Source organism: Hyla sarda, chromosome 2 (assembly GCF_029499605.1).
Source record: "Hyla sarda isolate aHylSar1 chromosome 2, aHylSar1.hap1, whole genome shotgun sequence".
Lineage (NCBI taxonomy): Eukaryota > Metazoa > Chordata > Amphibia > Anura > Hylidae > Hyla > Hyla sarda.
In genome coordinates this window covers 394791533-394804588 of record NC_079190.1, presented here as the reverse complement: position 1 = coordinate 394804588, position 13056 = coordinate 394791533, and the positions used below count along the sequence as shown (strand labels likewise).

Genomic DNA, 13056 nt, shown 5'->3' with positions numbered 1-13056 from the left:
GATAATATTTTTCTTGGAAGTTGTCATTTTTTTCTTTTCTTTTTGAAGAATTTACTTTGACAATGGAACGCTAAAGAAGAACATATATGGGTGAAATTTGTGGGTACTCTAAAGCAAGCATTCTAAACCTTTTAAGAAGAACATCTGTTTTTGTCTTGGGTTCTCTACAGGAAACATAATAATTATTTGGATAAATATCTGTCCCACCTTTTTAAGAGGTATTTGGGGACAGAGTCAGCATTATTTGTGTTGCAAAATACAGTCATGGTACAATAAAGCTTTACAAGGTGTACAGAAATAAGACATTCAAATTGACACGTGTATCATTGTGTCTGGGGCTTTCTTAAGATTTGATCAAGACATTCCAACCAGTACTGTGCAGATTACTGTCATGTAAAAGCTAGATTTTGTTGTTTAAAGGGGCTGTCTAAGCTGGCCTGAAAACCATGTTTTTTTTTTTACTTGCTGGCCATCCATGGATGAACCAGGCCTGCTAGAGAAGGAGCTGCTGATAGTCAGCAGCACTTTGGTCTGAATTATAGAGAGTCCAGCTATAGCAAAACAACCATGTCTAACAACATTTTCATGTCTGAAAATGTTTTTATTTTTTATATTTATATATATATATATATATATATATATATATATATATATATATATATATATATAACATATGTTAGCCACAACAACTACACTTTGATGTTTACATGACCTCTTATCTCCAAAGTCAAGCAAAAAAATTTAGCAATTGAGCTCAATTTTATACTATAACCTGTGCAGTATTCCCAATAGGGATGTTTCACTGTTTCAGAGCAACCTAAAAATAGACAGCTCTGCAAAAATTTTTATATATATATATATATATATATATATATATATATATAATCCATAGCTCCAAATCCCCTACATAGGGGTTTATGCACAAAATTGCAGCAGAATTCTAGAAAATTTTGCCCAGAAAACCCCTTTATATCTATCTCTCTGAAGGGCATTTGGAGCTCTGTATCAAACAGAGCTTTCAGCACCATATTAAGAAATTGTTCAACACAGAATCTCGTACAGGAGGTCATCAAAAAAACATAAGTGAAGAATGTGTACATATATTATAGCGCCTTATTTGTATTCAGCTTTATAAAAATTTGGAAACAAATCTTGAGCAGATACATCACTTATGGAGTTGAAAGTTAAACTTTTAAGAGGGCAAGAAGAGTCACAGTGGCAAGTATGAGAATCCAGAATTAAATTGTTGGGGGTCATCATTTAAGTGGCAAGAGTCAAAAAACAATGGGATATATTATGCTTAACGGGAAACAGCTTTGGGATTCATGACTTTTCCAATGAACAGAAGAGCACCATTGCTATCAGAACGGAGAACAAATATGAATGGGTGATCCAGGTGAAACTCCAATGGGAAATGGCTGCGAGTGCTGGGGTCTATTTTTGGTATATTTTCTTGTCCTTCTTCATTTAATTCCAGGAGAGCCTTGTGCATAACATGTGTGAGCTTCACTGACTTGGAAGAGATCTTACTGAAGTCAGGACTTGAGAAGAGGGGTTGAAGTTCTGAAATAAAAATATACATTGTATGAACATTTTTAGACAGCACAAGGAGGGAAGCCATTTTTGTATAAGGGCTATGCGTGATTATTAACATTGACAAGTAATTATTGATCTGATTTATCATCCTCCCCACATAATCCTGTGATTGTATTAACAAAGCTGAATACTGAGGCAAAGTGTTATAGGAGATTCCCTACTTCCCCCTATTATCCAGCACATGGAAGAATTCTCTCTTTTTTTTTTTAAACCCTTGTTCCAATCTTCATTACATAACAAACATTAGACTTTTGTTATGTAGTACATAATGCATTATCAGTTTACTTTCTCAATAACCTGTTGTGCCTTGTTAATTCCCTTTATTGTAGCAGTGACTTCTATATCCTCGTCTGGGGAGTTTTCACTCTTTAACTTTTCTTTTCAAACGATGATGTATCTTTTTATTGCCCCCATATTTTATTGGATTTGTTTCCCCTTTCTTTAATATTCCATAGTAATGTCTTTCCAATAGCACGGGGTAAATGATATTCACCTGATGTTTCTGTTTCTGTACACATGGTGGATTTATCCATTTTTGGATAATGATAACCAACCTAGCTACCCAAAAATAAAGATGATCGAATCTGATATAATTTCAGTCTTTGGTTACAATCCTTTGTTAATATCCATTCTCCAACTATGCAATTTTATAAAATGACACCACATGCGAACAAGTTCAGCTTCATCTAGAAGACAACATTGATATTTGTCCTCCCAGAAGCATTTTCACCCTGGAGGACTGCAACCATGTATTACACATTTGCTTCTTAAAAGGGAGTCTGTCAGCTGTATTTGCTGCTGTTATTATACTTTTCCTACAGCTGATGGCGGTTGCAAAAAATTTTAAATCACCTTTTTATTTATCAGCAAAGTGTCAAGGAGATGGGGCCAAGCTGCTCAAGTGCCACAGCCTAAAAACCCTTCCTCACCTCCCAACCCCTGCTTAACTGACATACAAAGCCTCGCACAGGAGACAGGGAAAGGGTGAGCAAGGATGATTCAATAGTCAACTGTTTGCTTTTAAAATGCTCTAAAAGGACTTAAAGGGAACCAGTCATGACATTTTACCCCCTGTAACCATTAGCAACAGGTTCTAAAGCAACAAATTAGCATTTCTACTGTGTTTCTATGTCTGATAACGATGCCAGCAATCTTAAAGGAGATATCCAGTGGTGATTCAGTGGTGAGCAACTTATCCCCTATCCTAAGGATAGGGGATAAGTTGCAGATCGCGGGGGGTCCGACCCCTGGGGCCCCCCGCGATCTCCTGTACGGAGCCCCGACAGCCCGCTGGAAGGGGGCGTGTCGACCTCCAAACGAGGCGGCGGCCGACACGCCCCCTCAGTACAACTCTATGGCAGAGCCGAAGCGCTGCCTTCGGCAATCTCCGGCTCTGCCATAGAGATGTATTGAGGGGGCGTGTCGGCCGCCGCCTCGTGCGGGGGTCGACACCCGCTATCTCGGCGGAGAGCCGGGGCCCCGTACAGAGAGATCGCAGGGGGCCCCAGCGGTCGGACCCCCCGCGATCTCAAACTTATCCCCTATCCTTAGGATAGGGGATAAGTTTTTCACCACTGGACTACCCCTTTAAGAAATCAATGTTTAAAAAAACGCCCTGCGATGTATGCGAATTCCCAGCAAGTAGTCTCCTGGATGGTGCAGCATTTAGATGTAGTCACTGTGCTCAGGGCTGTAATCATGCATCTCCTGTCCTAACTCTGTTGCAGAATTCTTCTGCTGAAAATCCGCCTTGTGAACGTGGCCTAAGGGGATAAGCTTCATGTTCCTGCTAATGTTTTTCATATTTTAATATTGTGGCTATAAACATGGATTAAATATTCCCATACTGTAAGTAGATTACAGCTGATCATTTGGGTCAGATAGTTGGTGATTCACCATAGACATCTTTGGAAGATCCTATAGACCTAGGTTAAATCTGTGGACACCTAATTGTAAAGAATTTTTAGCTATTGAAATTCCTAAGAATTTAAGCCTCATTTTTTTCCACTGGGCTATTTAGAATGCCACCAATAGAGAAAGAAAATCCCCCAGAATTTAACATTTTCAGTTGAAGGGGTATTCTGGATTTATACAGCTTATCCCCTAGGTAGGACCCCTGCGATCATACATCCTTTGGATAGGGGATAAGATCTTTAAAGCCGGAATATCCCTTTAAGTTCCCAAAATGGTAAGGAGGACAAATGTAAATTTTTATGTTCTGCTTGGTAACATAAAAAGCAACAAAAGAAGAGTTACAATTGACTAAAGGCAGCACAGGACAGCAAAATATTCTTAGGCTGTAAAAGGGTTACAACAAAGGTATTGTAAGATTTTCGCTTTCTTGATCAAACATCAAGAAGTATAAAATGTACAAAAATGTCTAAACATACTTATCTCCTGAAGAGTGCTTCCAAGTTGTGCTTCATACTCCACCTTCAGTTTAGGTATGCTCAGAGTTATGATGACTGACTGCAATGCCCGATCAATGTCATGTACAAACTCTGATGTCAGACCTTCTTCGATTAATGTCAGATTTTGAGTGACTGTGAGAGGGAGGAAAAACATGATGCTTATTCCCCCAGTCAACGGCAGCTGGACAATCTAGAAAAAGAGAAGACACATGGAATTACTATTATACCGCAGTGAGTGGAAAAATTAAAATTATTTTTTCCCAAATTGGAAATAAATGTATATAATGTTATACACTAAGGAAGATGTATGAAAACTAGTGCCAGAGAAAAGTGAATCGGTCGCCCATAGAATCCAATGCCCCATTAATAATATCTGGAGCAGGATAATTTTCTGGGCCAGTTTGTGGAGGACCCAACAAGAAGTGATGCCTTGTTGGATCTGATCATTTCCAACAACGCAGAGCTGGTTGGTAATGTAACTGTGCGGGAAAACCTTGGTAATAGCGACCACAATATAGTTAATTTTGACTTAAAATGTAGAAAACAAAGACAGACGGGGAAGGCAAAAACATATAACTTTAAAAAGGCAAATTTCCCTGGGCTGAGAGCTGCACTACAGGACATAGACTGGGGGGAGGTGTTCTCAACTACTGATACAGAAGGTAAATGGGACATCTTTAAATCAACTCTAAATAACTATACAGCTAAATATATACCAAAGGGGAACAAATATAAACGATTAAAACTAAATCCTACATGGCTGACAATTGATGTTAAAAGAGCAATAAACAACAACAAAAATAGCCTTCAAAAAATTCAAATCTGATGGGACAGCTATAACATTTAAACAGTACAAGGAGCCTAATAAAATCTGTAAAAATTTAATAAAAACAGCAAAAATTCAAAATGAGAGACAGGTGGCCAAAGAAAGCAAAACTAATCCTAAATATTTTTTTAGATATATAAATACAAAGAAACCAAGGACAGAGCATGTAGGACCCCTTAATAATGATAATGGGGAGGTTGTCACGGGCGATCAAGAGAAGGCGGAGCTACTGAATGGGTTCTTTAGTTCTGTATATACTATGGAAGAAGGAGCTGACATTGGCCAGGTCAGTGCTGGTAACACATCATGTAATGTACTGAACTGGCTTAATGTAGAGATGGTACAAGGTAAGGTAAATCTCCAGGGCCGGATGGACTACACCCAAGAGTTCTTAGAGAGGTAAGTTCAGTAATATCTGTACCCTTGTTCATGATATTTAGAGATTCTCTGGTGTCTGGCATTGTGCCAAGGGACTGGCTCAAGGCAAATGTGGTACCAATCTTTAAGCAGGGCTCTAGGTCTTCGCCAGGCAATTATAGACCAGTAAGTTTAACGTGCATTGTGGGTAAATGGTTTGAAGGACTTATACGGGATTACATACAGGAATACATAGGGGATAATTGTATTATAAGTGATAGCCAGCATGGGTTTACTAAGGATAGAAGTTGTCAAACCAATCTAATTTGCTTTTATGAAGAGGTGAGTAGAAGCCTTGACAGAGGAATGGCTGTCAATATAGTGTTTCTGGATTCTGCGAAAGCATTTGATACTGTCCCTCATAGACGTCTGACAGGTAAGTTAAGGTCTTTGGGCTTGGAAACTTTAGTTTGTAACTGGATTGAACACTGGCTCATGGATCGTACCCAGAGAGTGGTGGTCAATGATTCGTACTCTGATTGGTCCCCGGTTATTAGTGGTGTACCCCAAGGTTCAGTACTGGGCCCGCTGTTGTTTAATTTATTTATCAATGATATAGAGGATGGTATTAACAGCTCTGTTTCTATCTTTGCAGATGACACCAAGCTTTGTAGCACGGTACAGTCTATAGAGGATGTGCATAAGTTACAAGATGACTTGGATAGACTAAGTGTCTGGGCATCCACTTGGCAAATGAGGTTCAATGTGGATAAATGTAAAGTTATGCATCTGGGTACTAAGAACATGCATGCATCGTATGTCTTAGGGGGGATTAAACTGGCAGAGTCACTGGTAGAGAAGCATCTGGGTGTACTTGTAGATCACAGAATAGCATGCAATGTCAGGCTGCTGCTTCCAAAGCCAGCAGGATATTGTCATGTATAAAAAGAGGCATGGACTCAAGGGACAGGGACATAATACTCCCCCTTTATAGAGCATTGGTACGGCCTCACCTGCAATATGCTGTTCAGTTTTGGTCACCTGTTCATAAAGGGGATACTGTGGAGCTGGAAAGGGTACAGAGACGCGCGACTAAACTAATATGGGGCATGGAACATCTTCGCTATGAGGAGCGATTAAAGGAGTTACAATTGTTTAGTCTTGAGAAGAGACGTTTAAGGGGGGATATGATAAACGTATATAAGTATATAAATGGCCCATCCAAAAACTATGGAGAAAAACTGTTCCAGGTTAACCCCCCCCAAAGGACGAGGGGCACTCCCTCTGTCTGGAGAAGAAAAGGTTTAGTCTAAAGGGGCGACACGCCTTCTTTACCGTGAATTTATGGAACGGTCTACCTCAGGAACTGGTCACAGCAGGAACAATTAATAGCTTTAAAACAGGGTTAAATACATTCCTGGAACAAAATAACATTAATGCTTATGCAGAATTATAAAACTACATCCATTCCCCTTATCCCCTTACACCCTTCCCTTCAATTCCCTGGTTGGACTTGATGGACGTATGTCTTTTTTCAACCATACTAACTATGTAACTATGAATCTGTCAGCTGTATTTTCTCATAAGCGCTGCAGACACTGTTGGATAGCGGGTAGGGTATAAAAGCAAATAACATTTCTCTGAGCTGATGGTAGTTGCTAAACTTGAAGTCGCCTTTTTATTTCTCAGCCATGTTTTGAGGAGGTGGGGCCAAGCTGCTCAAGTGCCACAACCTAGCTTGCTTCCTCATTTGCCCTCACTTCCTTGACTGATATACAGTCAGATACTTGAGTCAAGTAGGGGCTGGGAGGTGATGGAGTGCTAAGCAGCTTGGCCCTATCTCGTTGACACTTGGTTGAGAAATAAAAAGGAGCCTCCATAACTGTAGCGATGAGTGCCATTAGCTCCATGAAAGGTACTATTTGTTCTTATACTGTAACAGCTAGCCAATGATGTCTACAGCTTTTAGCATCAAATACAGCTGACAGATTCTCTTTAATGCTTACTATGGGCTATGTCACTTATCACTTGCACTAGTGCAGTACCTCAGTGGTGCATAAGACATGAAATGCCAAAGAGAGAATCTTTGTGTCTAGCAAGGCACCCAGCATATTGGATAATGGTGTAAAGTGTTTCTTTAAAGGGGTTATCCAGGAATTTAAAAACAGAAATGGTCTCTGGCAGCTTCTCTCCACCCTATCAGCTTTGATTAATAAAGCTCTTCCTGTTTGGATATAGAGAACAATCTATTAATCAATGTCGGCGGAGCTGGTAAAAGCCATTGGTGATTGCCTGTGGTTCAGGCAGGTGATGGCAGGTTCCCTTTAACCTACCTACATGTATCAGTTTCTAGAGTTTTACTACCATATCCTATCATTCTACTATATTAGGTATTTATTACTGTATATCTAGGTCCAACTTCTCGACTGCCATCCACGCTGTCCACTGTTAGCAATGTGTATCTGTTAATCTGATTGGGACACTCCCACCCCCTGCTCTTAAAACCTAACAACTCCTTAAAGAGCACCAAGAACTTTACATACAAGTTCCCTGTGTTATTGAGCTTTAAAGCTGTAAAAAATAAAGTTGTGTCACATTAGGTAAGTTGCATTATGAATTGTTTCTCATAAAGTCAATTTACATTATGCTTAAATTTTATGGTTCCCAGGAAATTTTTATCATGTGCTAATATATTTTTTCATACGTTTTGTGATTTGACAACCACGCAATGTCTTGTTATTTACTGAACAGTAGATGCAGAATAAAAGCCTACATAATATTTTGCACACCCGCTGGCTGTATGAAATGATTCCGTGAAAAAAAAAAAATGAAATATTGGGTAAATTTTTGTGCTGCATAAATAGCTGCCCAGAGAACTACTTCCTAGAACATATTTTGGTAATTATCATTTGATTACTAGAAATATAGAATCGTTTATTCTTCAGTAAATGTGAATAAATAGTGTTTTAGTTCTTGTTTGCCTCCAAGCAGTCGGCTCCAATACACCAAGGAGATGCCTGAGAATTGCTGATCTAAAGAGTGTTACTTCTCTGTGTGATGGTGTTTTAATCAGTTAACACCAGCATAAAAAACAAGTGTCACATTTTTACAGAGACAAAGTGGCGGAAGGATTCAGGAACATTTTTCAGTAGTTGCACTCATTTCTATGCAAACGGTAAAGAAACAGAAATGCTCCTGCCAATGGTGGGATTTACTGTTCTGGAAAAGCTGGCAAGTGCAATATTGCATGTGCAAAGATTTCACAGTGTGTTTCCTTACTATTGGGTATTAGGTGATTTATTGGATTGTATGAGATAAGAGATAATACACTGCATTTTTCCCCAGAAACAGCACCACTAGGACAGTGCAGGCATTGTAAGCTCATTCTTTTTCCACTGAAATTTCATAAGTGTGCACTGTGCAGTGCAATCCCATTGCCAGCAATGTAATTCTGCTGCATGGGAATTTCCGACTTAAATTTCTAAGCGGGATTCCGGACAGAAATTCCATAGTGTGAACCCAGCCTTATTATGGCTCCGTACAAATATGAGCTACAATACTATCGTGCATGAGCCCATACCAGTTTAACATGTTACAGGCCTAATACTACAGCTTTTTTTCACATAAGACACATGGTTATAGGTATACAAAGAGAAGAAGAGGGTCCGTTTATTGTTTACAAAGTTTAAAGGTAACTAATCATGTGTATTTTTTCTTATATACAAATGAACAGCATGTGCCCTCATGGGGAGGCCAATCTCCTCAACTGCCCAGCATTTCTTTCCTTTATAGCACAGATGCTGTGAAACAAATGTAGGAGGAGGAGAAAAGCAGCAGATAGAAAAGCAGAGCATCATAAATCTAAAGGTTGGACTATGGACGTTTTTATAACCCCTATGTGTTTTCCAGGGCTATATGATAGCTTGTTTTTTGTGGCGCCATTTTACAGTAAAATTGGCACACATTGATACCAACTATGTTTATTTATGTTTACATTATTTAAAAAAAAAAGTATTAGAACTAACACTGAACAAGTCTATGACCATTTAAAGTCATTGGCCCCCCACAATCACACTGCAGGGGTCTAGTAAGATCCCCCAAATCTCTGACACCTGTCATTTTTAACTTAAGATGCCATAAGGGCCATTGATCACAGTATCTAAAGGGCTAATAGCCGACATCAGCTGTCACTTTCTATGAAAGAAGCTCAGCTCTTGCGGTCGCTTCATACCCGTTAACACCTCATAAATAAATGCATAAATGTACATCATGTTGCATTAACGTATTGCTGCCAATGACATTTTTCACAGGGTGGGAAGGGGTTAAATTTCCAATTCGGAAAACTCTATACTATACATTGCCTACAATAAATTAATTTAAAGAATCTCAGTGGGTGCACTACATGTGGATCCCCAAACTGTTTGATTAACATACATAAAAAAGGGGGCTTCTGAATTAAGGCTGTAAGATCCTTCACAAAACTTTTTGAAATTCCCTTAAAAAAAAGAAACTATTAGGCTGGTCTCACATATCACCTTCATGGTAGTGTGGAATAGGTAAGAATTATGTGGCAATATCACATGCAGTTTTATGGCAAGTACAACAAAAGCACATAAAAATCATGTCCTTCACCTGTACCTGCCACATAACTGTGGAACTCGGCCTTTAACCCCTTTACGATCAGCATTGTATATATACGGCGCGGCCATGTGGCAGGTCTATGATGCAAGCTCAGGAGCTGAGCCAGGACCCGTGGCTAATGCCGGACATTGGCGATCAGGCTGATGTCCAGCACTAATCCTTTAGACGCTGAGATCAAAGTTGATTGTGGCATCTAATATGCCAAAAATACACTGTCGGTAGCTCAGCTAAGCTGATCGGGATAAATGTGGGGAAATCACGATGTTCCAATCTGCTGAGAGGATGGCGGGAGGGCCCTTACCCACCTCCTTGCTGTCCAATCGGTTCTCCAAGGCTCCAGTCAGCCATGGCAGGCTGGAGCAATTGAGCACAGATGACACTGATCAATGCTATGCTAAGGCATAGCATTGAATAGTGTATGCAATCTAAGCATTGCATGTTATAGCTCCCTATGGGAACTAAAAAAACTGTGTAAAAAATAGTTAATAAATGTGATTTAACACCTTCCCTAATAAAAGTTTAAATCACCCCCCTTTTCCTATATAAAGAAATAAAAAAACATAAATATATGTGGAATCGCCACGTGCGTAAATGTCTGAACTATAAAAATATAACGTTAATTAAACCTCACGATCAATGGCGTATACGTAAATAAAATAAAAAACAAAGTCCAGAATTGTGTATTTTCATTTACTTTGGATACCCTAAAAAAATAAATAGAAAGCGATCAAAAAGTCCCATTAAAACTAAAATAGTACTGATAAATAGTACAGATCATGGTGAAAAAAATGAGCCATCACACATGCCCGGATCTGGAAAAATAAAAAGTTATAGGGGTCAGAAGAGGACATTTATCAGCATGCTAATTTTTGTCCAAAAAGTTATAATTTTTTAAAAGAAGTAAAACAAAATAAAACCTATAGAAAGTACTTACAAACTTGGTGGCGCAAAAAACAAGCCCTTATATAGGTCTGTAGGTGGAACATTCAAAGCATTAGGATTTTTAGAAGGTGAGGTGGAAAAAATGAAAGTGCAAAAGTGAAAAAACCTAAGGGCTTTAAATAATAACTGATACTGTATGTACTATGTGGAAGTAAATGTGACATTGTCATCTGCAGTCCTTTGCTGTTTAGGCTACATAAAATGGCAGACATTGCCATAAAAAAAATTATATGAGATGTCGGCTTTTAAGGAATTGCACAGATTTTATTTAAAGGGGTACTACCGTGCTGACAACTTATCTGCTGGGGACCCCCGCGATCTCGCACGCAGCACTCCGCTCTCGTCAGGCCCCGGAGCGAACATCGCTCTGGGTCTGATGACTGCCGATCTCGGGGCCGGAGTATCGTCACGTCACGGCTCTGCCCCCATGTGACGTCACACTCCGCCTCCTCAATGTAAGTCTATGGCAGGGGGTGAGACAGCTGTCTCGCCCCTGCCATAGACTTGCATTGAGGGGTGGAGCGTGATGTCACACGAGGCAGAGCTGTGACATCACGATCACCGGCCCCATCATCAGACCCGGAGCGGATGTTCGCTCCAGGGCCTGATGAGAGCGGGGTGCTGCGTGCGAGATCGCGGGGGTCCCCAGCGGCAGGACCCCGCGCGATCAGGCAACTTATCCCCTATCCTTTAGGTAGGGGATAAGTTGTAAGCACGGTAGTACCCCTTTAAAATGGTTGGAAATAACAAATGTCAATTTATATGACTTTTTATATGATTTATATGACATTAGGCCTAACTGGTGTACTCAGTGAAGCACATTGCATTGTCATGAAAAAGTCCATTCCGGGACAACCCACAATTACAGCATCATTACTAGAACATCACTGCTGCAGAAACTACATCCAGCACTTATTTAGTTTACGAGATGTTTATGTAATGGAACAAAGCACATGGTGATGGATGGTTAGCGGCTTCTTTTTTAGCTTAGTTAAAGCTTTAAAATGTTCTAACAGTCATAGGTAGGATACATTTGTGTAAGGTACTGAGCATTGTTTATAGGAGGAAAGTATAAAGCTATTGACAATGACTGAAAATCATAAAATATGGTTTCCTAAAGAAAGGCTTTTCACTTAAGCTCTCATGCCCATTACTTCCCAGATGTAGATTTATGCATGTAGAAAAGCTACCCTAAAGCGTGTGCTGCTCACATTCCTCCACACATCTCTCTATTACTATTACTATGGAGAGCTGCTGTTCAGCTAATGCATAGCAGTGAATTCACTTCACATGAAAAGAGTTATTCTACTTATGTATTCTACCTAGCACTATGACAGGATCCTCGTATGAGCTTTGTATGGTCACTTGTGTTGGTGTACATCAACCAAAGGTTTCATGATAAGTAAGTGATTCCCCTACATCAGTGTCAGTGGCCTGCCATATCTCTCATAGATCTGTTATGAACAAAAACCATGGCACTAATATGAACAAAGCCGTATAATCCATTTATTGTGTGTGCCAGGAGAGCACTAGAGATATTGTCTAAATTTGTCAGAAACCAGAAGAGTGTCATTTTTGGCATTGGCTTTTTATATCGTTTTTGGCATGGATTATCCTGCTGTAATTCTGCCATAGGGTAAAGAGCTACCAAAAAAGGGATAAACTTGGTCAACCACAATGCTTAGATGAGCTCCAGGGTCCAAAAGACCATCCACAGTGATCAGGGACACAGGGTGTGCCAAGAAATCCACTGTTCCACCTTCAGCAGCCTGAACTGTTCGCACCTGACAGAAAGGCTTCATCAATTCATGCTGTTTTAGCCAAATTCTGCCTTGCAACAGAAATGTGATTTATCTAACCAGGCAGTGTTTTCCACCGATAATTGATACAATTTTTGCACTTTTTCACCCACTGGAATTTTGTGTGTTTTCCAATAGCAATGACACTTGTCGTCTTCTGTTATAGCCCATCCATGCTAAGAGGAAAAAACTGTCTAATTCTTAGACAGTCTACTAATGTTTGCCATATGTTGGTTGTTTATCAAAAAGTGTGCCAGAAATTGCCACACTTAAGCCCTGCCCCTTTTCACTATGTCCACTCTATTGTACGTCCTGCCCTTTTATCAAGCAAGGTAAAAAGCATCTAGGACATATTGAAAATGTAGCATTTTATTTTTTTTTTGTGTAAGTTGCACCAAAGTTTTGTTGAAAGCATTTTTTTTTACCCCCTCTATTATATGGAAACCAGTTTTGTATTCAGCTTCAATTTGAGGCTGTGACTGCA

At 39.7% G+C, this 13056-nt stretch overlaps 1 protein-coding gene across 3 annotated transcripts in view; it reads right to left on the bottom strand.

The window, feature by feature from the left end:
• Positions 1–664: 664 nt before the first annotated feature.
• Positions 665–13056, bottom strand: part of SERPINF1 (serpin family F member 1) — a 94237-nt gene continuing 81845 nt past the window's right edge. For 2 of the 3 annotated variants that reach the window (XM_056558699.1, XM_056558700.1), the window contains exons 6-7: positions 3987–4197; positions 665–1563 (exon numbers count right to left, since the gene is read on the bottom strand). In XM_056558699.1, the coding sequence (XP_056414674.1) occupies positions 1301–1563; positions 3987–4197 (474 nt within the window). In that variant the 3' untranslated portion in view covers positions 665–1300. The remainder of the gene's footprint in view (positions 1564–3986; positions 4198–13056) is intronic. The other variant, XM_056558698.1, reaches the window with a different exon arrangement.